This window comes from Acomys minous, assembly GCF_964271855.1.
Source record: "Acomys minous genome assembly, chromosome: 14".
NCBI classification, from domain to species: Eukaryota; Metazoa; Chordata; class Mammalia; order Rodentia; family Muridae; genus Acomys; species Acomys minous.
Window position 1 is genome coordinate 64,219,932 of NC_140496.1, and position 27,374 is coordinate 64,247,305.

The 27,374-nt window shown below is 48.1% G+C and overlaps 1 protein-coding gene across 1 annotated transcript; it reads right to left on the reverse strand.

Moving 5' to 3' along the window:
* Positions 1-10,459: 10,459 nt before the first annotated feature.
* Positions 10,460-15,815, reverse strand: PROK1 (prokineticin 1). The gene is made up of 3 exons (XM_084756444.1): positions 15,737-15,815; positions 12,978-13,103; positions 10,460-11,220 (listed from the first exon to the last, which is right to left on the reverse strand). The coding sequence occupies exons 1-3, from the start codon at positions 15,806-15,808 to the stop codon at positions 11,101-11,103; spliced, it is 318 nt and encodes a 105-aa protein (XP_084612570.1). The 5' UTR covers positions 15,809-15,815; the 3' UTR covers positions 10,460-11,100.
* Positions 15,816-27,374: the final 11,559 nt, after the last annotated feature.

Below are 27,374 nucleotides of genomic sequence, written 5' to 3' on the forward strand. Positions count from 1 at the left end.
CTAGCCAGTGCCCATCCTTGCAGCTTTTATACAGTGAGGCTCCCTCTGGCTGGATGCCCAGACATCAGCGGCACCCCCAACTTCAGGCTACTTCACAAACATAGTGAGATAGCACCCACACTACCCAAGACCCACACTGATAAGAGCTACAAAGTCTACCACTATAAAAAAAAACTTCAAAGTTAAAGGGTACATAGGCCTTTAAGCTGGGAAAAGTCAATACAGGCCCCTCAACACTATATTCCCTTCTAGACGGGACCTCTAAGCTAACACAGGTGGGGCTGCAACCAGGAAACCATTCCATGCTCCACCTTCTACTCTGTGAGTAGCCTGTTCCTACCAGGGCGCAGACCTCCCTAGGCCAGACATACCGGATGTCTAAGGAGCTTCTTATTTTGGTCTCCCGGGCCAATATCCCAGAAATGGCTCGGTCTGGTCTCAAAACAGCATCTGAGACCAAGAATGCTTGTACAAATGTTAGAGCCCCAAACAACCACACTCCAGGTTCTCACAGAGAGCAATGTCTTTAAAGAAGGTCCATTCTTCCCTGGAGACACTGGGTTCAAGTGAAAAGGACGCTCAGAGAGAGAGAGAGTGGCAAGTACCTGCTTACAAGAACAGTTGGGAGAACTGAGGAGGACAGAGAGGGAAGGAAGATGCATGCCCCCACATAAAGATACAGGAAATGCAGAAGTGACAGTTTAAGGAACCAGGTAGGCTGAGACTCCATGTGGGAGGCCCACTCAGGGGTACAGGGAGAAGGACGCAAGCACCATGTTGAGTGTCCAGGCATCAGAAGCCAGATACTCATGCCTTCTGGCCTAAGAGAGATTTAAGACAGAAAAGAAGCTAAAGCCTGTATTCATAATATTGATGGAGACAATTATAGCCAGGTCTATGAACTGGGAACTCAGGGTGAGGCCAGGATACAGCAGGCAAACTGAAAGGCAAGAGGTTCAGGGCCTTGGTGTACAAGAGAACATAGTGACAGTTGCCTGCTAGTAACAGGACAAACATCCGCACGCAGAGGAAGGACTGACAAGGGTGGAAAGTGGGGAGAGGGCAGGATACGAGAGCTGAAGGGCCAGCTGGATAGATCTGGATACATCAGCCTTTCTGAAAGAGGTGTCAACTGAAGTGTCGCACATTTGGCTTACGGGGGCTATTGGAAAGCCCCAAGAGGCCAGGCAAAAGAGACCTGAGTATTTGAACAGAAATAAGGACAGAAGTCATGCCTGATTCCTACCATGGCAATGCCCTCTTTCATGCACATCCCTTCACAAAGCCACCAGAAATGTCCCCAGACAGCCAGGACACTGCTGCTTCTCATGCTCCTGGGGAGGGAGGTCGCCACAAGTACATGCAACTGGTATTCACCACCTTCTACCTCCAATGCCAGAGAAGGGGTAAAAATCAGTACTAAATGGTGAAGCTTATTTCATGTTTTCTTCCCTTTAGGGTACTACTCTGATTGGCCAAGGGCCTGAAGGTACCAGTTGATGGTCCTGCATCTGGGCTGTGTCTCCTCTGATGACAAGAGGTACTCAGGGAATGTTTGAGTAAGCAGGTGAGTGAATGAGAGGCCCCCTGATAAGCATCAGAAAAAAGCGAGTGATGTCCGTGTGACATGCTGCAGATGAGGAGGCTTCGGAGAGGCCTGCAATAAGAGCCGGGCATCGTCTCAAGTGTCCTAGACAAACACCTCCACACTGCACTGCAAGACCAACTCTGCTTCTAGATCTGTCTTCTCCACCTCCAGGCACTCCTCGAGGCAGTCGCCATATGTAGAGTGGGCCGCGTCTGCAGTATCCAGCACTAAGGCCCTCTAAGGTTAGCACCTTCGGTAAGGATGGAGGGGAGCGCAAGTGTGACTCCATGTTCCCAATGGCTGAGTCTGACCCACTGGCAACCTCTCAAGGACAACGACCACAGGAGTTAGGCACACCCACCTCTCCCTCTGTGAGGTGACCACAAAGCCCAGACTCAAAGATCCCTCAGTGCGATGTGCTTTTTATTTGTTCACACAGTTGGCAGCCATCTGAGAGCACTCAAGTGCATGCTGGATCACTGCCCCACGGAAGGAACATGGTGTTAGGAGAGGCTATCTGCAGGTGCAAGCCACAATCTAGAAAATGCTCTTAAGGAAGACCGTGATAAGAGTCGAGCACTCAGTCCCTGGCACTGCACAAGGACAAGCCACCTCCGTCTAGACGGCTTGTGTCTGGAGACTCAGTCACCCACAAAAGTGGCTGAAACAACTCAGGACCCAAGGGCGCCCCTTCCTCAGCACAAGGTCTTGTTCTCCACTCAGATTCAGGGACTGACAAGGCCAATAGAAGTCAATTTCTTAAGAGTCTGTCCTAAATGAAACCAGACAGAACTGCTGTCATCTCAACCCATAGAGAGTCCACAGTCAGGGGAGCAACAGCGGGTCTAATTGAGGAAACTCAAAGGAATCCCCTTCCCCACATTGCAAGGTGGCGGGGAAAGTGTGGCTTCTGGAGGAAAAATATGTGGTCACTGTGGCCTTGAGTCCACGGTCAGCTACAACAGTGGGATGACTTTTGGGCAAATTTCCTTACTCCCCCATGCCTCCCTTTCTTCTTCTGAAGATGGATAGTGATGCTGATAGGGTCATGTGAGATTGGAAGACGAAGATATCAAGTGCTAACATCCTTCATACCATAAAACCAAAAATTCCCAATAAAACACTTGCCATCTGAATTCAAGAACACATAAAGAGGATCCTACACCATGGCCAAGTTGGCTTCATTCCAGGGGTGCAAGGTTGTTTCAGCATATGTAATGATCGTAGTATAGCAAGGGATAAAGTCTGGTCTACTGACACAGGGCATGAGGACATAGCCCAGGTGCCCACTGGGACCAGGTGGGTGATGTGATAGAGAGTGGTGGCTGATACGAGGCAAATCTGCCAGAATTCTTCCCTCTGCTTTTTACTACAATAATACTGAATAAGTAGATAACTTCATATGAGCCTGTAAGATTTTTTTTAATTTCAAGTTTAAAAATAACTATAAAAACCTAATGAATTCAACCCCCTTCTTTTTAAAAGTAAATTAACTTTTTAATGTGAACCACAAATAAATATCATACAGACCAAAATACCTACAGGTCAGACTCTAACACCAACATAGGCATTGGATGGTAGACACCAGGTAACAGAGGTAACAGTGGATTCAGCTACATAAAGACACATAGATGGATCGCCAGTAAACTCCATGAGGACAGCCCAAAACAGTCACCCAGGGCTTGCCAGAAATGTGCCAGAACATACCAGAAATGTGGCTTTGGGGGCAAACATATATCTTTGGAAAAAAAGGGTAGGTATTATATATTATTTATTATATTATATTATATTATATTATATATAAATAGCATTATAATACATAATATATCATCTATATTGTATTATAATTTTTCTATTATACAGACAAAATAAGATGAGTAGGACAAACCCTCGTTCCTGTATCAACCTAGTGACTGGCCCCTTGCCTTAGCAAAACCTAGACTGAAGAAATGCCTTTGGACCCCCAGGACATGTTGGAATCAACTAAGATTTCTCTGGGAGAAAAAAGATTGAGTGAGAGGAAGGCTGAGGAGGGCAGGTCCAGCCTCAAGTGCAGTTCAGCTGACATGGCTGGACCACCAAACACCAGAGAATTCAACATCAGACGACACCTCCTGCCTTCCGTTAGACCCTGAGCTGGAAACGTTCAGTAACCCCACATCAGGGAAAAAACTGCTCACCACACAGCTACACTAATTAAGGAGAGTTTTTCCCTGAGGTGTATATGTGTTATAAAATATCAAATATTAATCACCAGCAACATTAATTTATAGTAATGTTTATTTCCCTCTCAATGTCCTGGCTGGTGACTGGCGTAAGTGCTTTGAAGCTAATGCTTGCTGCCCTGTAGGACTTAGAAATGGCCCTTTCTTAGCGTCTTCCTCCTTAGCTAAAGTGACGAGTTTCCACGGGACAGTGCAGACTGGAAGGCGCTCCCATGAGAAGTAAAGTACTGGATGAGTATGTGTGGGGCAAAGTCTAAAACATAAAAAAAGAAATTCAGATGTGGTGTTGCACATCGTAATCCCAGCACTTGCGATGTGGAGATAGAAGAGCCAGAAGTCAAGGTCATCCTTGGCTAAACAGTGGGTTTAAGGACAATCTGGGGCACATGGTGACTTTGAGGCCAGCCTGGGCTACATGAGTTCAAGCATTCTGTCTCAAACATCAAGAACGAGAAAGGAGCAAGCTCTATTCTCCTGCCTTCTTTGCTATCCTGGTATTTTTTTGTTGTGTATGTATGTGTATTTATACAACAATGCACATGTGTGTATGCATGTATGTTCTCCTACAGGGGGTGCACATGTGTGTATGCATGTACGTTCTCGCACAGGGGGTGCATATGTGTGTATGGATGTAGAGACTAGCATCAAACTTTGGGTATCTTTCTCAGTTGCTTTTTGCCTTGTTTTGGGGGGGTTGTTGTCGTCGTCGTTGTTGTTGTTGTTGTTGTTGTTGTTGTTGTTGTTGTTGTTGTTGTTAGAGACAAGGTCTCTCTGTGTTAGCCTTGGCTGTCCTGGATTCACTTTGTAGACCAGGCCGGCCTCGAACTCACAGCGATCCGCCTGCCTCTGCCTCCTGAGTGCTAGGATTAAAGGCGTGCACCACCACACCCAGTTTACCTTGTTTTTTGTTTGTTTGTTTTTTGTTTTTTGTTCTCTCTCTCTCTCTCTCTCTCTCTCTCTGTGTGTGTGTGTGTGTGTGTGTGTGTGTGTGTGTGCACATGTGTGGCAGGCACACACACACACACACACACACACACACACACACACACACACACACACAATTGTGCTCACGGAAGTCCCAGGATAGCTCGATTCTCCTCTACCACCTTGTGGGATCTAAGGTGTAAACTCGAGTTGTCAGGCATGCACACAAACGCCTCTGCTCACTAACCCATCTTGTCAGCCTTCCACTTTGGTTTTGAAACAGGATTTCTCACTATTACCTGGAGCCATCTGACTTGGCTAGGCTGGCTGAGCTAGCTCTGTCTGTGGGTCTACCTCTGCTTCCCCAGCACCCTGATCATCACAGCCAACTGTTGTTTTATATTTTGCCTTTGTTTTTGTTTTAACATGGGAATCAGAATCATGTCCTTGGGCTTGCACAGAGCAGGCATTACTAATCGAGCTAGGCTGGGAATCAGTATTATGTCCTTAGGCTTGCACAGAGCAGGCATTATTAACCGAGCTAAGCTGGCAGCTGTGCTGAGCCTTGTTCTAATATGAAGTCCACACTCTAGGTGGGCTGGAGCATTAGATAACGGCAGCTGCCTCAACTCTCTGCAAAGCAGTGCCAATTTTTCAGTATTTGGTGAATTCGTCTCCTCCACTGGTTGGGTTGACCGACACGCTGAGGTAGGGCTACTAAGAAGGCAAAGGGCACAGAACACCCATATGGGAGTCACAGCTAGAGAGCTTGTGAAGGGCCCTGGTAAATGTGATTGAACCCTACTGGTAGCCCCAGAATCTACCCTGTGCCCCTTGCCATAGCTGGAAACTGCTGGGGAGGCCCACTCCAAGAAATGTATGCTTATGATAGAGCAGCTCAGCCCACAGTCTGGGAAAAGCAAGGGCAGGATCCAAGCCCACTCTGTGGCCAGCCAGCTCCATGCTCAGATCCCAGACAGAGCAAACATTCTGTTTCAGCCTCTCAGTTTAACAGGGTCCCAGACACCTGGAAGGAGATAGGGTGGGTGTGTTTCTCTTTCTAACTGCAGCTGTTATCAGGCTCTGCCGCTAGGAACCTGTGTGTGAACTTGAACTTGGCAAGGAATGAACACTGAGCACACAGGAGTTTCTTGCTGCTAAGTGCGGATTGGGAGCCTTTGGAATGCATCCAAAATGCTTTCCTGTCTTTCCCAGATGTTTGGTTTCCCCCACGAAGGAGAGACCTCCAAGCTCTGGTTGTTTAGTGAGGGGTGTGGCACCAAAACCACTTAAGGCTGACTCTTTATGATGTCTTCATAAAGAAGGAAAATAAGTAACTGACCATCCTCACGTTGCTTCCACATGGCGGGAGACATTTTGAACATTTCCCATGCGTTAGCACTTAGGTTACACAGCCAGGCCAAGAGGCAGGAGCTGCTGTTGTTGCTGCTGCCGTTCATAAAGGGGGAAACTGAGGCCCGGAAAGTTCAGTACTCTGACCAAAGCCCCAAGTTAGGAAGTAGCTTTGCATCTGTGTTGCTAAGCACTGGAGTGCCTGCCCCTTTTCAGGAATCATACACGGCCACACAGGCTGCAGCAGTTTGCTGGGTGACACCAAACAGTGCAGCTGAGTGAAGGAAATGAAACTGCAGGTGCATTTGTTCATTTAACCTTTGGACTTTGCTTTTGTGACAGAATTCCGGGGGCTCCAGATGCATGCTCACAGCTCCTTATCCATCAGTGTATATCTCTGCCTAGGCAGCCAGCTATAGTGCTCACACCTGTAATTCCAGCATTTGGGAGGTAGAGGCAGGAGGATTACCATAAATTTGAGGCTCATCTGGACTCAATAATGAGTTCCAGGATAGCTGGTAAGATGAAATGAGGGGGAGGGGGCAGTTGCTGAGAACTTTCAGGAAGATGGGCATTGAGTCACACACTTCATATGACCTGGGCCACATGATCTTCCCAAGCCCCAAGCACTGTGCTATTCTCCCGAGACAAGCAGGAGAGAGAGGGAAGGTTGAGCAGTGCTGCTTGCATGGAGCGGGGACACATGGCTCTTTCTTTACAGATGTTGCAGGGAAAGTCATACAGGGGCGTTCACTTTTACCCATCTGAAATTTGTTTGCCCCCATGGCCTGGTGGCTGTGGACTTCTGGGGCTAAACAGCCCCATCTGGGGAGCAGCGTGAGAAAGGGTATGCTTCATATATCACAGCCTGGATCCTGCCCAGGGATCACCATACATGGTATGATTCTAGCAAGGGTACAAACATCCCATAATTATAGAGAGGGTTTGGTGCCCATTAACTGTATATCTTGCTCCTGCCAAGGTGAGCAGAGCAGTGCCCTCCAGGGAAGGAACAAAAACTCCCTGGGTTTATTTAAAGACACCACAGTCACAATAAACTGTCACCACACCCTGGCCTACCATGCATGGTCTTGACACTACTGATCTCATGTACTGCATCACTCTCTACTGCATCACTGAAACTTCCATTCAAGAAGTTGTCGCCTGAGGTAGAGAACAACACCCCTTGGAATCCACAGGACCCCCAATGGGTACCAAAATCTGAGGATGCTCAAGTCTCTTATTGAAAAATAGTGTGGGATTGCCATGCACCCATGCACACCCTCCCACATGTTTTAACCCTTCCTCGGCTACTTACAAAACCTAATACAACGCAATGCCACACAGTCCTATGTATTGTTCAGAGAATAACAAGAAAAAGTTCAATGCATGCTCAATGCAGATGACTTTTTAATATGTTTGATGCACAGCTGGTAGAATTCCCCTGAAGAATCTCTAGGATTTGGAGGGCTAACTATATGTAGTTTGAGTTGCATGACACTCTGTGTAATTTTAGTTAATGAGGTACCCAGTCTCCTCTCCACCACAAAATAAGTGTTAAGTAACCATTAGAAAATGATTCCTCCTGTTTGAAGGGAACACACAGTGCCCACCTTCCCCACGGGAGACTCTGAATTCTTCTCATTACATCACACCTGGTCCTTCCTTTGAGATTCTGAAGTTGGGGGGATACTTTTCCTAACTTCCTTTGTCTTTTCAACTGTGTGTGTTTTAAGGTTCTTTAAAAATAGTTTCATTGTGGTATAATTCATACCACACATCATTTACCCTCATAAACTGGCATGCACAGCCATCTCCACAATTTAATTTTAGAACATTCCTGTCACCCCTAAGAAACCTGAATCCTTTAACAATGACTCCCCATTTTTCTGCCTTCACCCCACCCTAACCCTAGCCAACTATGACCTGCTTTCTGTCTCTGTGGGTTTGCCTGTTGCGGACACTGCACGTAAATGGAATTGTACAAATGTGGCCTGTTATGACTATCTTCCATTGTCTAATGGTTTCCATGGCCATGCAGACTATGGCCACCTTATTTCTTTTTAGGACAGAGTAATAGTCCATGTCTGAATAGCATATCGAACTCATCTGGAATGAAAAAGAGCTATTTGTACCAGGACAGTTCTTTGCTTTCATTGTCAATCCCTGGTCAGGGAAAACGTCCCTGAAGACACCCAAAGTGTGCATCTCTACCTACATAGCAGGATCTGATTTTGAGGCATGGGGGGAAGGGGGGAAGGCGTTGAGATGGGGTTGCTCTGTGTAGCCCTGGCTGTCTTGGAACTCACTTTGTAGACCAGACTGACCTCGAACTCACAGAGATCCACCTGCCTCTGCTTCCACAGTGTTGGGAATTAATGGCATGTCCCACCACCAGCAGCTGATTTTTTTTAAATAGGTTCTAAACAAAGCCTCGATATTGACTCTCCGGCTGGCCTGAGAGCTGACTTGGGTCAATGATTTGGGTTCACTCTGCAGGCTCAGCTCTGAGCCAGTGTCCGGCCTGCAGCCTTTCTTCCCTCCATGATCTTTCTCTTCAGCTTTAGAAGCCTCTTGCTCTTCCCTGGGCCTCGCCCCTGGTCATTGCCTTCAGGAACCCCTTTCATCACCAGGTGATAACTGGCTAGAACAGCAGCTAACTCGTGTTTATCAGGACCTTACCCAGAATGCTAAGGGCCACACTGAGGGAGAATTCAAAACTGATCAACAGACAGGGGAGGCTCTGGCTGCAGACCTGGCAGCTTATGTCCCTGCACAGTCTCTGCTCTGGCCTCTGCCATCCTGTGTCTGGTCCTTTGTGGGGAGCGGGAGGGCGGGGCAGGAGGATCTGTAGGCTTTGGCTACCTAGAGACTTCTGGAGATGATGGGAACAGCAGCTCAAATGAGAGAGGAGGAGTCCAAGTGATAACGCCTCAAAAGTGTCAGCTACACCCTGGGGATTCACAGATGGGGGGAAGGGAGAACTTATGTACATCTGCTCCCTCGTTCTAGAAAGTCTGTAATCAGGGACATTGCAGCACCTTCCCTAAACTCAGCAGGAAGGGGACAGTGGCTTCCATGGCCATCTCCAAGGTGGGGCAGGGCCCGAGTGCTTATAGAGCGTTGTTCTTGTCTTCTTTTCCGCAGCAGACTTCTTTACAAGTACTGTTTTGGATCTCCAATGGAGGACAAACCAGGATGTCTGAAGAACACCCACTTCTTTCTAGAAACACACACTGTCTTTTCCGCCTTCACATTCCTTGCTACTTCCACTTTTTCCACGAGAGGGCGCCAGACACCAATAGTTAAGGATGAAAGATTTGGGCCTCACTAAAAAGAGCCACTGAAGTTGTGGATGGATCTTGAAAGAGTGTCTGTCAACTTCATTTGACCTTATTCTTCTAGAATATATTCTCCTTAGGCGTATACCATACCTATAGGTAGTTTTTTTTTTATCTCCATATTTCTGAAGATCATACTCCTGAATATAAAGACTACTCCTAAATACATTCCCCGACCTCTCTACTGTGTGTCTTTCTACCTTTTGCAGCTGCAGAGAACTGAGGCAGAGACACATTACACATCCTCAACTTTATGACATTAAAAATAAAAATGTGTACAGTCTTGTTAAATTGTTGGCTCACCCTATGGATCTTCAGGATGGAAAGAAAACATGACAGTGTACTGGAGAGTGCCAAGGACACCCCAGTGTCTCATCTCTAGGGGGTCGATGCACCCCGATTGTAGCCCACTGCACGCATGGTTGCTGTGTGATCTGGGAGAGACACTATCTGTAGGTCAGGACCCAAGGGCAGTCAGTGGAAAGATGGAGATCCTTGAGACGAGGAGGCTCATGGGCCCATAGACTTGGAAAGGAACTTTACATCTAGGGCCCGAACCTGCAGCCTGGAAGGCAAGAGCTTGTGGGCTGCCCAGGTCAGCAGAGCAGATGACAGTGTCTGCCTAAAGGGCCCAGGCTGGTGGGCCCTGGATTAAGGACTACGCAGAGGGGTCTGAGAGGGAGGAAGGCAGGAACCTGTGGCCTTGTAAACCTCTGTGAGCTCTCCTTGAGGCTCCTGAGAACTAGAGTGGGTACCACGTACTGTGCTTTCACATGTTTGTCTTTTAGTTGTTTGTTTATTTGTTAGTTAGTTTGTTTGTTTTGGGTAGCTGTGAATATGGCCCAAGACAAAATTGTAAGCTCACTAAAAAGGAGACTTTTGTTGTTTCAACTTGATTTTTCTGAACTTTGTAGATGGCAACATTTTGTCACAGTGTCATTGGACACCCCTGTCTCTAGAATAAGAATTGCCATGGCAAGAGTAACCTGCATGTAGAGAAAGCTCCAGGCCTGGGTTCAGGCTCACTGACCCGAATTAGCTATCCCTAGGTCCACGGGGCCTGCCGGGTCAGATATTTGACATAAACCCAAAGGGACTGAATTTTGAGTCTGGGCGTTACAGAAGGCCCATGCCAAATCTCCTCCATAGAGCTTCTGCGCCCTTCCAGCCCCTCCCAGCAGACCACACACATATGTACCAAAGCCCTCTGAGCTGTCTCTCACCCCAAACTCAATCCTCTTGCTTTAAAATGGTGCCCCAAGGAGAGCTGACTTTGGACCTATGGTCCTAAAATAAGGAACTAGTCAATGAGAGAAAGATGAAAAGAAAATTCATCCTCCACCCTTACAGGACAGGTGACTTAGTGATGCACCCAAGAGCCAGGACTTGGGAAAGTGTGGTTGAGGAAGAAGGGCACATGCAGGAAGGGGCAGACAACCGGGGAGGACTACAAACGTCACAACTTCAGGCGGTCAGAGCAGGGAAGGCCAAGCCGGCCTGCTTCTCATGGCCACAGCCTCCTCTGTGCACCCCGGTGGACTTCCATAATGGAAGGTATGCCCATCTGCGCTTCCACGGGCAGGATAGGAGATGGAAAAGTTGCAGGGAACTAAGCCACACGGATGTGATGCAGAAGCGGACACCTGTAGGCATCCTGAGTCCAGACAAACTAGAAGCTGACATTCTTCAAGTCCCTGGAGCAGCGGTACCTGCCATCCAGGAACCTGGAGCAGAGCAGGCTGGGTGAGCAGGGACAGGTGTGGTGCTGGCGTTTCCTAAAGAAGGGGACCTAGAGTGAGAAGAAGGTAGTTCGTCAGCCACAGGAAAGGTCTGCAAATGCCCCCTACCAACCAACCAACAATAATGGTGACTGTAGACCCCCCACTCCAAGGCATTCCATCCAAGGCTCACATTGCATAGCTAATTCGTGGAGGAGCCAGGATTTGAACCCTGATGAGGCTGATGCTCTGCATTCCGAACACCTGTGGCCGCATGGAGCACGTTCTTGCATTTGCTCTCAGGCCTCCACTAAGTGAATCTCTCTGCTTACCTCTGGGTGTCGTCAGCACTGAGGTCGGGGACCTCGGTATAGCCATGAAGGGACAAACACCCCCTCTATCCACTGACCCATATCAAAGAGCACTGCTAAACACCCAAGGTTTCCTCAAGTTTTGAAAGGTTATCTGTTTACACATGCCTTATTGTATGTGTGTGAGGGTATAATGGGGAAAGCACATCTGTGAAGGCCAGAGGACAACTTATGAAGTCTGTTCTTTCCTGCCTGCCTTTACATACGTCCCAGGGATGGAACTGATGTCACCATGTTTTCATAGCAAGCACTTTTACCTGCTGCATCATCTCACCAGCCTCCAGTGAGTTTTAAATAGAGCGACAAGGAGACTAGGCCCAGCACCAGACTACCTAGGTTCAAATCCCAAATCCCAGACCAGAATCTACTGTTTACCAGATTGGTGACAACTGACCACCTATTTACCCTTGCTTTGCTTGGACTTTCCTATCTGTAAAATGGGCCAATAGCACCTACCACATATGGCTGTAAAGAGACTGGGATTACATTTCTATTGAAAACTTATTGTGGACAAATGTATGTAAGAAGCATTCAGCAGTTATTTTTTATTAATGCTGATGTCCCTGTTGGGAGAGTGAGTCATTCTGAACTGTTTCTCATAGCCTAAGGCAATGAAGGTGATAGAGTGTTTTAGTTTTCAGCTTCCTAAGCCTGAGGTGGTTAAGAACAAACCAATAGCCTTAAGGGGGATTGGGAGAGAGGCTGCTGGAAGATTCTCTGGCCCCAATTGAGTTTCTATAGATAAGCCACCAAGAGCTTGAAAGACTGTTAAGGGGAAACTGAATGTGGCTATAGGCCCTGCCCAATAAGGTCCCTGCCTCTTAGTGACCCCATACTCCAAAACTACAGGTTGAGGTTACACCATCTGACCCTACCAAAGCCAAGACCCTCTTGGTTGTCAGGAGCTAACTCTCAAGGACTAGAAACAGGCCCAGAGCTGCAGACCCACTAAACACAGCAAATTAAGAGCTGAGAGTGGCCAGCCTGAAGGACTAGCATCTTGTGTGATTGGTACCACCATTCCGCCCAAACTGAGGGAGGCTGTACCCCACACCAGTGAGCTAGGAATATGGTTGACCTCAGAAACCTCAGCTCTAGTCCCAGCTATCCTGTCGACTGGGCCATGAGCAAGTCACATGATCTGTTGCTTCTCAGTTTGCTAACAATAACCCAGGGACGCTTTGAAGATAAAATAATAACTGTGTTCCTCCAGCCTGTTGGGAAGGGGGCAGATGACAATTCAGCACCCAAATCAGTGTCCAAACAGTATGTTCAGGCCTACACAAGGCTGCTACTTGGAACAGCACCTCCGTGGCGGCCAGCCTTCGGTCAGAAGCTGGATCTGCTGTGAAGGAAGCAGTATTGACCTCCCCCATACTGTCTTCAGAAACTGCAGACTCCCTGGGTCTCCATGCCCAGTTAGTCACACACGTGCCCATCCAATGCCAGCATAGTACCTTGTGGCTTCCTGGGTGACACTCCTCTCCTTCCCGTCCCAGAGGAGCACACAAGCGCACATCCCGAAGCCACAGGCTGACAGCACAGCAGGTGCCGGCTCCACACTGGACATCCCGCTCACAGGCCTACAAGAGAGAGAAAGGGTGGGTCTGTCAGTGCCACCCTCCCCCCCCCCAAAAAAACCCAAAGGAAACGAAACTCTGATCATCCTTGTCAGGATCTGGAGGAAGTGACACAGTGCCTCAGATTAACAGGACACCTGGGCCTGGGTCTAGGAGTACCACTGCTTGTATCTTGGGCCGGACACTTGGAGCTCGGCAGAGTGCCACACCTGAACCTGGGGAATGAGTCCAGCTCAGTGGCGGAGCAGTCCCTGTTCCAGAACGCCTGTGTTAGAAGGCACAGCGTTTCTAATACCAGCCAACACTGGGATAGTAGAACACATTAGGACTCTCTGGTAAGGGAGGAAGAGTCCTTGGTGGTCCAAGGCCATGGATGTTGACTGCTGAGCTTTTGTCCTTTGTCAGCTGCCTTTCTGCGCATCTCCCACCCCATAACCCACAGGGGCCTGGTGGACAGTTATCTCTCCCGGTGATTCTCTGCTGACCTCCCTGAACCTCTGACATGGATGGAACCTTCTAGGTTGGGCTGCTTGGACCTGCTGGGTTACCTGGAAATAAAAAATAAAGGTCAAACGAGCCCACTTTACACCAAAACCAGGGTCAAGGAAGCAGATGAGGCCTAGTGAGAAACTGCCAACCTGGCTACTGCACAGAGGCCAAGTGCTTCAGACTTGAAGTTTGAAGCTGGGTTTTGATTTGTTTCCCTCCAATGGCACTTCACGGAATATCTTCAGTCTGCCAGCATGGAACATGACAGGACCCTGAAGCTCCAAACTTTTCCAGATAAGGAAGGAGACAGGTACCAAATCCCTTTGTCCAACTAGAGAGGGTACCGGTGGCAGTCACCAACAGCTACTCTCTAGCCCTGCAGGGACATTTCTCACACCCAAGGCAGCCCCTGAGAACTGAGGGTGAGGAAAGTAGGCCCCACTTGGACTCTTCTTCCCTGACAGTGGCAGGCATGGAATTCTGGGAAATTGGGCCCAACAGTTTGAATTGTCACTGTCTAAGGAACAATGGAGTGTAGAGAGGTCAAGCAGGACCTGTCTGCTTTATGAGAGTCAGACGAGGGAACTCAAAGGGACATGGGCAGTGAAGGACAGCTGGGCATGCCTGGCTTCCTTCCCCTCAGCACTGTGTTCTCACTGCTCATCTTGCCGTTTATTCAGACACATACACACACACACACACACATATACACATACAGCACACACACACATACACATACACACACACAGCACACACACATACATACACATACACACACACATACACACATACACACACACACACACACACACACATACACACACACAGCACACACACACATACACATACCTACACACACAGCACACACACATACATACACATACACACACACATACACACATACACACACACAGAGCACAGGACACACACATTAAGGGATGCTTCACCTCCCTTAGGCCTATCTCTCTGTTGTCACTCTGAGATAGATGTTGGAGCAGGCTTGGTGACACTGTCACTAAGCAGCTCATTGGGTCCTCTGTGTACCCCCATCCCTCATTTTGTGAAGCAATCCTACATTCTCTCCCGGGTGTCACCCCAGACTTCAGGACAAACAAGAAGATGGCTCTCAACAGTCACTCACTAGATGCAATTCTGCCTTCGAAGCATTCACCTGCCCTGTGTGCTGTTTCGAATGAAGTGTCTTTCATTTGAAAATGACAATGACGTTGCCTTCTCTGTGAAAATTGAAATTTGTCCAATTCCAGGAACTGACTGGCATTATCCACACTTGCCTTCCATGTAAAAGGTTGGAGGAGGTTGAAGTAAAAGTTAATTCTCTTTTTTTCCTCCCAGCTTTTACCTGGGAAGCTCTCAGGAGAAGCACTGTGTTTTGATTTGTAATAAGGATGGCCTTGCACATGACACAGCACAAGGTAGCGTGGGACATCTGAGAGGACGCCATGCTCGGAGTGACGTGCTCAGCGCCCCCGGGCTGAGGCTCTGCTTCACGGCTATCTTGTTTGGGCTGTATTCTGCCAATGTCGGTGCCACCCATCCTCCCCTGGGAACCCACTAAACAATGAAAGCGGGTGTTTGGGGCATTCTTCCTAATGACGAAAGTGGAACTGAGGCTGGACTCTGGGCACTCGCTACGCTGAGCCCACCAGTATGCTCTGTGAGCCGGACAAGTAGACCAGACATAGACGAAAACCAAGATGTACACAAGACAGATGAGGGCTGCAGGTGGGTGCTAATCCACCTTGTAAAGGAACGTCCTACAGCATACACCAAGGACTCTCCATTTTACTAAAGACTCGATGTCAAAAATCCCAGTGCCTTCCTAACGTATTTAAAACAATATTATATTTACACACAACTTCTCAAAAGCCAACTCGTCTATCAAAGTGAGGTCTAAGCCACCTGGAGGGAGCGTGCAAGCCCACTCTCAGGCGGTGACTACCTCCACGCCTAGCAGAATGGCGGGATCACCCATATGAAGCTCACACGCAGCCCCGTTCCCAGGCCGTGACTCCCTCCCAATCCCTTTGGTGTAGATGAGTAGGATCAGCAGAGCATCTGATTCTCAGTCCCCACCCTGCGCACAAGCCTGATCTTGGCCCCCAACTCCAGCCTGTGGAGAAACTTACCCCTGTGATCACCGCACAGTCGGACACGGTTGCTAGGAGGAGCATTACGCAGACTCGCAGGGCACCTCTCATGATCACTCCGGTGCCCCTTCCTTCTGCGCTGCCTTGCCCTGGGCGACCTGAGAAGACCAGCTTGCCCCCTTCCTCTTTCACATTTATATGGTCGGATCCAGGGCTGCCTCTGGATGCCTCATCTCTCTCTCTCTTCCTGCCCATCGCCAGCATTATTCAGATGCGCTCAGAGGTGAAGACGAGACCTGAATCTCTAACAGGACCACAACACCCCCGCTGTCAGGACTGATACAAATGGACACGTTGGGGACTTTGACAGTTGCTCTAACTCTTCCAAGAACACCACACTTCAATTGTGTGCAATTCACTTGATATCCATTTCTGTCTCTGAATCATCCTTTGATGCTTGGGCAGGCGTGGGCTGTGGTGGGGGCGGGGGCTTTAGTAATGAATTAAGAGATTTGCAACATTGATTTTTCCCTCACCCACACGCACTGAACCTTGCAGCCCATGGGAGTGTTTATTCTCTTACTCTCAAACCTTCAAGTACTATGCGGGCACTTACACCAGATTCAGTACAGAGGTTGTTGAGAAGACAGTGGGTGAGGTGGTGTCTGTTGCCGAACTCTGAAAGGTTACAATTCCCAATACGGAGATAGCGAGAAAATCCATCTATGGCGTTGATGCATCTCATGGACACAGAGGTGGGCATGCTCTCTAACAGGCTCTGGACAAACGCCTGTGTGCTGGCTAGTCTTCAGATGTCTAATTGATTGGCTTCACAGTCACTATGGAAACACACCTCTGGGTATGTCTATCAGGGTATTTCCAGAAAAAAAGAAATCGAGGTGAAAAGATCCAGCACAGCTGTGAGCACCATCCCATGAGCTAAGGACTCAGACTAATGAAAAGGTGAGCTGAGCTCCCTATGCAAGTTACCTGCCTCCTCTGATCTCCCTGCTGTGTCACTCAAACTGTGAGCCCAAATAAAGCCTTTGTCAGCAACCGAAACAGTAATTATCACAAGAAGTTAACACCCCTAGACCATACCAGGACAACAAACAGAAGATAAGAAAGCACACGAGTTCCACTGCCACTACCTGTAGAAAAGTGAACTTGGGGGCTGGAGAGATAGCTCAGAGGATAAAGGCACCGACTGCTCCTCCAGAGGTCCTGAGTTCAATTCCCAGCAACCACATGGTGGCTCACAACTATCTATAATGTGATCTGATACCCTTGTCTGGCCTGCAGGTGTACATGTAGGCAGAACACTGTATACATAATAATAAAAGAATTTAAAAAAAAAGAAAAGAAAAGTGAACTTGGGCTGGGCTGCTGCTAAGAGAAGCCATGCCTGCCGGTGGTCTTCTCGTAGTCAGGGTGGGGGAGTGTGAGCACCAGAGTGGCCTTATCTGCATGCAAACACACACAGTGGCCTCAAATGGTGTGCTGATGGGTAGATGACACTGAGCACAGCCCTTCTCGCCGATGGGAAGGCCCCGGCCCCGGCCTTCTCTACTCCAGAGAAACATACCAATGGATCCTTTATTGGATCATCCATCTTCTGGCCACAGGGATAAAAGCTAGTCTTTTCCCAAGGTGTGTTAATACAGGACAAGCAAGCATCGCTAACCCAAAACTGTAAAATCGAGAGTGCTTCAAAACGGCGAACTCTCTAACATAATGTGGCATGTGCAAAATTCTACACGGTGGAACCTTGTTGCACACACAAAAAAATAATTAAAATACTATAGAAAATTGCCTTTAGGCTAAGCGTGTAAGGTGTTCGTTAAACAGACAGAATTGAAGTGTAGACTTATGCTCCACCCAAAATACATCATTTGTATATGCAAGCATTCAGATTTGTGGAGGGGACCCTGAAATCTGGAATACTCCAGACCCCAAGAATTTCAGAGAAGAGATACTCAATCTTCGGGTGTTACATGGACAACTGTTTTCCACACTCAGAGATTTGGGGAAACACTGAGTATACCTACTTAAGGAGTTTTTTTTTTCCTCCAGAATTTCTCAGGGTCTTTCATGTTGGCATAGGAAACGCCAAGTGGAAAACACAACCTGTGGTACTTCTCAGACAGACGCATCCACAATGCCGTTTTCTCAAAGCATCTTGTAGAAATAGGGTTCTCAGGCATAAATGTCAGCGGGCATCCGAATAGTGAGAGAAAGATCCCAGTGGGCCTGGACACCATGGGCAGACATGCTGACTTCTGAACCGGATTGCTCGCTGACGTCATAACCTTGAGAATATTGCTAATCCTCAGAGCCCTGGTTTTCTGAGGGCCTCTTCAGCTCTCACCGTCTCCCCTAGTTGCTTCCCAGAATACACAATTACCATGAGGAAACTGCAGCAAGGAAATCTTATAAAAACAGTGCCACTGACTGGAAGCGTTTTCTTCCTCTTAGACAGTGGTGCTTGAAGAACATCCAGCTTAATGAGTGGGCGTGAGGGACCCCTGGTGACTCAGTGGAGCTCACAGAAGTGACCCTTTAGGGCACTTTAGGAAGGCGTGACATGGCTTCTTTCTTCGGAAACTCAATTAAGCAAGCACTCATTGTGACCAGCCCCTGTGTCAGGAACTGCTGGAATTGCTGGGCAGGGGATCAAATGCGCCAAGAGTAGCCCTCTCGGCGCAGCCAGGGTGGCTTTGTGGCTGACGTGTATGGCGTGAGAAGGTGAGTGGGGGAGCCACAGTGGCAGCACCTCAAGGGTCCAAAGGCAAGAAGACACAGATGGAGGTGAAGTGAATTGAGACGCAAGTTGGGGGGGGGGGGAATGACAGAAAGTCCTTTAAAAAGTTAAAAAATGGGTTCCCTTATGAGAGAAGAAAGCTGGTGGCAAAGGTGTGTTGGACAAACCTTCAGCAAGTTCCTACACATCTGCAGACATGGAGGGGCTGGTGGGCAGCAGCCAACGTATAGTGGAGGATTTGTGTGAAAAAGCCATATGCACATGTGTAGATCACAGAGAGGGAAGGGAGAGAGGGAGGGAGGGAGAGAGGGAGGGAGGGAGGGAGGGAGGGAGGGAGGGAGGGAGGGAGGGAGGGAGGAAGGGAGAATATGTGTGTGTGGTACTTCGGTATGTGTCTGGGGACAGGATTGGCAAGTGTAAGCCCTGACCTGGTTTAGGCTCCAGAGATGGTGTCGAGGTCGTGGTCACTGGTTTACAAACACAAGGAGTCCTCCTTTAGGGGTCTTGCTTCTTCATCCTGAACTGTGCCCTAGCTTGCATAATACATTGTCTTACAATGTATTGCCTCTGTTATTGGTTCCTTATAGTGAGGTGGCTGTGATACATCTTTAGAAAGGGGTAAGAAATTAACACTAGAACAAAGGGAGCTCCGGCTTCCAGACCAAGAGCTCTTAACCTGCTGTCCCCTAAGGAATGCAGGACAACCTATGAACTTAGGCAAAGAGGGGGAAAAAAATCGTCTTTATTTCCACTAACTTCTTACTGAATTCTATTTATTTTTTTTCTTCCTTTTTAAATTCAGGCTAAAAATTGCAAAATTGTTCATAGGACCCATGATTTCATCACCAAGAAAAAAATACAATTATTTTAATATCGTTACTATTGTTATAAATAGCTCAAAATATCCCTTCTGCCCATCAATATATGGAAATTGTAGTACCTGTCAGACCATTTCTAGATTGGATTTCTGGCGTATTAATAAAGAAGCTTATACGCCGGGTGGTGGTGGTGCATGCCTTTAATCCCAGCACTTGGGAGGCAGAGGCAGGTGGATTGCTGTGAGTTCAAGGCCATCCTGGTCTACAAAGCGAGTTCAGGATAGTCAAGGCTACACAGAGAAACCCTGTCTTGAAAAAGAAGAAGAAGAAGGAGAAGAAGAAGAAGAAGAAGAAGAAGAAGAAGAAGAAGAAGAAGATACAATGTCACATTATAAATGTTTTAATAGATATTTTTGACAACTGAATTTCAATATATTGAGTTTCTTTGTAGTATTACTTTATACATCTAAAATGATTAAACCAGAATAGGCCGTAGGCTTTGATGAGTGATATAAAAGAACAAGAGCTCCTGAGGTAAGCAGTGTGGACTTAAAGAGAAGGAAAAGGGACCTGGCTTATTATATGTAAGGTCATGAACTCAGTCTGGCCATCAGAGAGAACCTGGAATTACACACAGTGGGGGAGAAATTGCCAAGAAGGAAAGAAGTGACGGGAGAGTCGGAGGAGCCAGTTAGAACAAGAAGAAAAGCTGTCTCCAGGGACCAGACAGGATAGGCCCGAGAGTTGTCAGGTGTTTTGATGTTTTCTACAGCTATAACAAAACACCTCAGACTGGGTGATTTATAGACAGCAAAAGCCTACCGCTTACAGTCATGGGGTCTAGGGAGTTCAAAATCACAGCCCCGGCTAATCCAGTGTCCAGTGAGGGGCCACACTTCTTCACAGAACTCGCTGTGAGTTCTTTAGCACCTCGGTAAGGACACTAGGCCCATTTCTAAAGGCTCCGTTCTCCCAACTAAACGAAATCACTACCCAAAAGGTCCTCATCTCTACCCTGGCCCACTGAGGATTTGGTTTCAACATAAGAACACAAACATTCCATCTGTGGTAGGAGCTACATCTACACGGAAAAGTCTGGGAAAGCCTGGCTTCTGATCTGGGTCAGGTAGGCTCCACCACCTGGTCCCTGAGCTTCCCAGATTTTGCACAACTCGTGATTCCCATGCCACCTTGTCTCTAGGATTCCTTAGATTTTAAAAACGAAGGATTAAGTGCCCTTTTGTCCTTAGCACTCGAGTCCCCGCCCAGGTAACTTTCACCCCACAACCTACCTGAGTTTCAAATAACTGCGAGACTTTTTTATTCTACAACTGGAATATGCAAAGAGGAGACAGAATCACAGGAGCATCAGAGAACATCAATTACCTACAAATGGCAACCTGAACTGCATCCTGGTTATGCCCACCCAACCCACACCTCAGGACAGACCTTACGGCTTCTCCTCTGAGGCCGTGGGTACAGCCAGGCTTCTCTCCTGTCCCTGGCATTTCTTCCTGTTAGCTCAGTGAGCTTCTAGAAAGAGTAGGCTTCACTTGCCCTTTCCATCCTCTGCTGGACCCATGCCAGCCCCACTCTAGTTCCCAATGCTTGAGGCAGCTGCTTCTATCACCCTTCACCTCATTAATGCTTAAAGTGCCATCTTTAATGACCTTGCCCTCACTATATCCTTTTGTGTCTCTCGGCAAGGGTACCTACTCTCTCCTCTCATGTTAGCATCTCCTGTAGGTTCTTTTGGTTCCTCTGATGTCTCCTTTGCCTCTTCCCATCCCTTAAATGACTTTCCTGAGGCTGCAAACTCATCCCAATGCCCGTAAAGTGCTAGTATCTCAAGGCTGTGTTCCCAGACACTTGGTCAGCAGCCTCTTGGACATCACCCCACGTTGGTACCTCTCTGACATCTCTCACAAACCCCATGTCCCCTAGCACCTCTTTTCACCCACCCTTCTCGCCTCATTCTCATGGTTCATCATTGTAAATAACAGAACACAGCCTGGCTGGGTTAAGTGGAAAAGAGATTTAATGAGGCCCTTGAGAAGCTCATTGAATTGCTGGGTGTCTTGAGAAACAGGATGGAGCTCTGTGTCCAAGAACAAAGGCCAGAACCACAGCACAGAATTGCCCAATGAGAACCACGCCTTCTGAAGCCAGACCTCTGCGAGCAGCCAGGCCAGGAGCCTCTCCCTGCATGATGCTCCATTCCTGTGGAAAGCTCTGGAGCATACCTGTAGCTGTGGGTCCTACTTCTCAGCCTTGCCTTCTGCAAGGCCAGACTCCCAGCCGCACACAGAGAGTGTTCAAAGCTCTCAGGCAGGTACAAATCATGTCTGCCCAGTGCCATGTCCGCTCTTCTCAATGAGCGGTCACACACACACACACACACACACACACACACACACACACAGGTAGCTGAACCTGGGGATTTCCTAGATCCCTGAATTACCCTGCATTCCATAGGCATTCCGTTGATCTCAAGTGAACTCCACAGCCTCTTCACTTCCCATCTCCACTGATGCTGTCTCCTCCACTTCCCCAACTGGACCACCGCTTCAGTCTGACTCCTCTGTAATCCGTCCTTCTAGAAGCTTAGAGATCTGCACTCACCTCCCAGAAACCAAACCATCTCAAGGACTCCCCACTGACTTCCATAGCAAGCCCAGATCCCAAGTGTATTTTATCCCAAAACCCAGCCCCAGGTTTTGAACTGCCTGCCCAGACTCTCTTTTCAGCTTTATTTTTCTCTCTTCACCGTAACACTCAGCTTTCAGCAAGATGAAACTGCTCTAGCTCCTCACTGGACGGATCCTAACATCTCTGATCTTTCCACATCCTGTTCTCCACCCCTGTTCTGGCCAGGGTCCAAACACTAAGTTTCTGTCTTGGTCCAGCCACTTACTAGTGGTGTGACCATAAACAAGGTATCTTTTCTCTCTAAACATTAGTTATCACTCCCCAAAGTGTTTTGATACTGTAGTGAATACATAATAATTAAAAAACAAACAAACAAACAAACAAACGATCCCATTCCAAACTATGAATATTCTTTAAATTAAATTAATTGCTGAGTGTCTTGAGAAACAGAATTTATTTAAAAGACAAAGTCTCTCTGTGTAGCCCTGGCTGTCCTGGAATTCACTCTATAGATCAGGCTGTTCTCAAACTCAGAGATCTGCCTGCCTCAAGTGCTGGAATTAAAGGTGTGCGCCATCAAGTCCAGCCTAATTTTAATTGCACATGTATAGGCTCTTTGCCTGCATGTATATCTATGCAGCACGTGTGTGGTGTACCCACAGAGACCACAAGAGGGCGGTAGATCCCCTAGACCCTACATACCTGGCATTATAAGCCATTGTCTGCTGCTGTGTGGATGCTGAGAATCAAGCCCGGATCCTCTGCAAGAGCAGCAAGTGCTCATAATTGCTAAGCCACCTCTCTCTCACCTCACACACCCCAACCAGCGCATCTGGCCTTATTTGAAAGTAGTGTTGAGGATCCTGAGCAGTGGCTCAGTGAGTAAAGGCACTTGGCACGCAGCCTAATGATCTGAGTTTCGTCTCTGGAACTCACAATGGAAGGAGAGAAACAATCTCTCAAAAGATGTCTTCTGACCCCAACACACACACACACCCTAAAAATCAATACAAATAACTTTTTAAAGCAGTGTTGGGGGCTGGGGAAATGGCTTAGTAGATAAAGGACTTGCCACATAAACAGGAGCACCTGAGTTCCAATCCCCAGCTCCAATGTAAAAACTTGGGCTCAGAGCACACCTGTATCCCCGGAACTGGGGAGGCACAAACAGGAGGATCCCTGTGGCTTGCTGGCCGGCCAGCCTTGCCAAACTGGCAAGCTCCAGTGAAAGATGATGGAGAGTAATTGACCTGTGGCCTCCCTGTGCATGGGTACATACCCGCATGTGTGCTAACACTAATGTACTTATACACACACACACCCCTCACTGGCACACACTACTGGCCAAGAAGTCTTGTTGCCCACAAGAGAACTTCGGTCTCCTTGCACTCCAATGACTCCCAGCCTAGGGGGAAGATGCCTAACACTAGAGACCAAAAGGGGAAAGTGCTAACATGCAGGAAGTGTCCTGAACAAGAGGAAGGCATCCTTTTCTGAAGCCAATGGGAAAATCTCCCCCTTTTGGTGCTGTCTGAGAGAGGCCAGATGCCAACCCTCCTAGGCTGCCCCGCCTGGTCCTGCTTCTTTCTAGGTGCAGGTGGAACTTGAACCAAAGAAAACAAGTGTGTGGGCGGGGAGGGGTAGACAAAATGTCCACGAGAGTCCTGAGCCACTGTTCTTGTCCCTGGATCTGTGTTGTGTCTGGTCAGACCCTTCTAGCCTTTGGTTTTCCATCACACCAGGGCGAACTCTGCTCTCTAAATCCCAGAATGCTTCAGCCAGAAGAAACTTCGAGATCACCTGTAGAGTGTCCTCAGCTTGAAGGAGGCAGAAGGCTCACTTGGCTGCATACTGGCCACTCAGGATGCTGAGTCCTATGGGGGTCACCCCTCCCTCCTGGCAGGGAGCCTCCTGGATCAAACCAGGGCTGAGCCAGTTTGTCCTGTTCACCCAGGACAGGTCCCAGGCAGACAGGCAGGCAGGCAGACCAGACAGACAGACAGGCATAATTTTTGTGTGTCTTCTAGGAACTTAGTTAACTGTGATCAAGTTACTAATCCCACAGTTCTGCCCTTAAGCAGGGAAACTGGGGGGCCAGAAACCATAGCTAATTTTCAGAGGCTCCCGGGTTAAATCACTGTGGGACACCGTGTAAACCAGCTCCTTCCTGGGAAGGAGGGCAGCGGCTAATCAAACTCCTACAGAGAGGCTTTCTTCTTAGACAGCCTATAAAGGAAATGGCTTTTGCTGGCCTGCACTGCTCAAGGCCTGGTTTCCTTACCCCTTTGTTTAACAGCATCCTAGATGGAAGGGAGAATGAAGACAGATGCCCATGGGTATCTGTGTCCATTTCCTCTGTTTGTCATAATAACTTAGTGGCTTAAATGACAAAATTTTACCTTTTTTTTTTTCTTTTTTCTTTTTTTCTTTTCGAGACTGGGTTTCTCTGTGTGGCCTTAGTTCTTCTGGACCAGACTTGCCTTGAACTCAAGAAGATCTGCCTCTGCCTCTGCCTCTGCCTCTGCCTCTGCCTCTGCCTTTCGAGTGCTGGGATTAAAGGTGTGCATCACCTCCACCAAGCCAGAAATTTATTCTTATACAAGTCAAGAGATCTGAAATGAAAGTAGCCTGCAAGGGCGCCCTCCTCAGCCTCCCAGGGAGAATGTTTCCTGCGTATTTCAGCTCCTGTAGCTCCTATAGCTCCTGTAGCTCCTGGCATTTGCAGCAGTGTCTCTGCTACCTCAGTTTGGCTTTTGCCATGGGCCATTGCTCTTCTCTTTATCATAAGGGCACTTGCCATTGGATTTAGGATTCATTCTGGTAATCCAGAGTTATCTATGTCAGGATCTCATCTGTCTGTCTGTCTGTCTGTCTGTCTGTACCTCCAGCAGCTCTACAATTGTGTGCATTAGGGTCTACCTTAGCTAACTACCCTCAATCCCTTCTGGACATCTGCATCAGGATCTCTGCTGCCACCTCCAGTAAGGCCTCTTTGAGCTCTGTAGCCTTTTAAACCTCCCTTGGAGCAGTTCTTTAGCACACACATGTATGCATGCATTCACATATGTACAGGCACGCGCATGCACACACACACACACACACACACACACACACACACACACACACACACACTGGTCCAGCCTTCAAGTTCAGAAAGTGAGTCCCTCCTCTACCAGAGTGATGGGAAACAGAGAATAAATGCAACAACCTACAAAGTTTCTGACCTCTTCTCCTAACTAAGAGTCTAGAAAGGACCCACCCCCAACATGAACAACTCATTCCTTGTTGGCATTCCAGCTCACGTCCAGTTCCATCTAAAGCAAGTCACAGCAAAGTATTCCCATGGGGAAAGTAGGGCTTGCTCTAGCCCAGTCATTTTCAACTATTCCTGACCAGAACCAAGCCTGAGTTATAACCAGCACCCATAAGCACAGACATGTTTACAAAAACTGCCAGAAAGGGTCGTGAATCATATTTGATTTGAGCTCACCCCCATGAGAATACAGGCTGACTTCCAAGAAGACCTGGGTGGACTTTAGCTCCTGAGGCACAAGGCTGATGCGCTGGTTAAGTGAGGAAGGACCTGAAACTGAGTAACAGCAACAAAGCCAGCAGGAGACACTTGGAATAGACTCTGTTATTTCCTATTCAGATCTAACCCAGTTCATCTCTTTAAAAAAAAAGATTTATTTATCTTATATATAGTGCTCTGCCTGCTTGTACCCCTGCAGACCAGAAGAGGGCATCAGATCACATTGTAGACAGTTGTGAGCCACCATGTGGTTCCTGGGGCTTGAACTCAGGACCTCTGGCACAGCAGTCAGTGCTCTTAACCTCTGAGCCATCTCTCCAGCGCCCCCGCTCATCTCTTAATACACCACACAGAAGGGCCACAGGATGTCACTCACAACCAACACTGCTATTGCTATGCCCAGATTGATCCCCAACTGCTGTAAAACACAAGAGGAATCTTTAATTCAGCTCCAAGCTGGGTGGCACTCCGCCCCCCAAATGCTAGGTCTCAAGAGCACGCCTAGGCCGTGATCTGAAGGCTTTTATCCTCTCAATGTCCTTTAAGCAGAAAAGACCATCCATGGCTTAACTTCTTTTGTTCTCCCGGACAGGATGGGTCAGTTGTTAGGTAGCACTTGTGTCTGATGGGCAGGAAGGAATGTGGCCATAAAACTGGGTCTCTTATCAACTCTATCTCCGGTGGGAACCTTCGGGTCAGTCTCTAGGCAACACTATCTCTAGTGGGGGCTGCTCTTTGCAGCTGGCCAGATTATCTCTTGTAGGCCCATTTCTTAACCTTTGTCCCAGTTACCCTGGAATCCAATTTTAGCTCTTCTGGTATCTCACTATACAGCAGGAAGCCCGCCATATGTAACAGGAAGCTAATGGAAGTGGCTGAGTTATGATTAAGCTGTGTTTATTGAAGGAGTGATGGCTGATACTGTGCCTTGAGTCAGTCTTCACTCCCGACCTCTGCGCCATTTGTGAAACACTGCTGTAGGGGCTCGTTCTCCACATCCGTCTTCCCAACAGAAATCAGTATTTCCTTAGTTGAGTAGCACCTTTCCTCTGAGGGACGGTTTCCCCGGGGACTCACAACCAGCTGTGACTGCATTCCCAGCACGGGCCTGCCTCTTGATCAAAGTCATGTCTTGATCATGTCTCTTTCCTGGCCAACTGCTGTTGGTCCAGAGGAAGTGGAGAGTTTAAAGTCCATGCTCGGGACAGACCGTGGCTTCTCCCCACGTGTGGATGAATCAAAGGAGAGGAGTGTGAAGCCCCACTCTTCTGTGGCACCATGACACATAAAAGGTTGAAACTATCTAGGGAGGCAACACTTTAGGGCAAAGCCACCGCTGAGGATAGCAAACAAACAAACAAAGCAAAAAAAAAAGATGAAAACCACTGGGCTGGGTGGGTGCCTCTGTTAGTAAAGTGCTTGCCTCCAATGCCAGAAGCCCTGAATTCAACTCCCAGCACCGTTCAACTCTCCAGTCCCTTAACCCAGGAAGTGAGACTCAAGCCTGTCACCCGCCAACTGCTGTGCCCTTCCCCAGGTTGCAGGTTACAGACTCATGTTAGACTTCCGTTAAGGGAAGACAGACTCAGTTGGAAGTTCACAGTTAGCACATGGGTGGTGGTTGGAACAAAAAAACTCTATCCAGATAGAGATCTGGGCATCCAATGGGATGCTCCCCCATGGCCTGGGGAGGAAACAAATTGGAGCCCTCTCATTAAGACAATCTGAAGCCCAGGACATAGAAGGGAGCTACTGAGGTCTACACTCAGACATGGTTAAAATGACAGGACAAAAGCCTGACTTCCAAGAGGACCTGGGTGGAGTTTAGCTCCCGAGGCACGAGGCTGATGGGCTGGTCAAGTGAGGAAGGACCTGAGCCTGGGTAACAGCAACAGACTCAGCATGAGACAGCTTCCC

Bases quoted from the DNA above. Each gene is read 5' to 3' on its own strand.
- PROK1 (XM_084756444.1), bottom strand. From the start codon at position 15,808: ATGAGAGGTGCCCTGCGAGTCTGCGTAATGCTCCTCCTAGCAACCGTG. The intron at 13,104-15,736 runs GTAAGTTTCTCC...TCTCTCTTGTAG, and splicing joins ACTGTGCGGTGATCACAGGG to GCCTGTGAGCGGGATGTCCA. The intron at 11,221-12,977 runs GTACTATGCTGG...TTCTCACTCTAG, and splicing joins GTCACCCAGGAAGCCACAAG to GTCCCCTTCTTTAGGAAACG.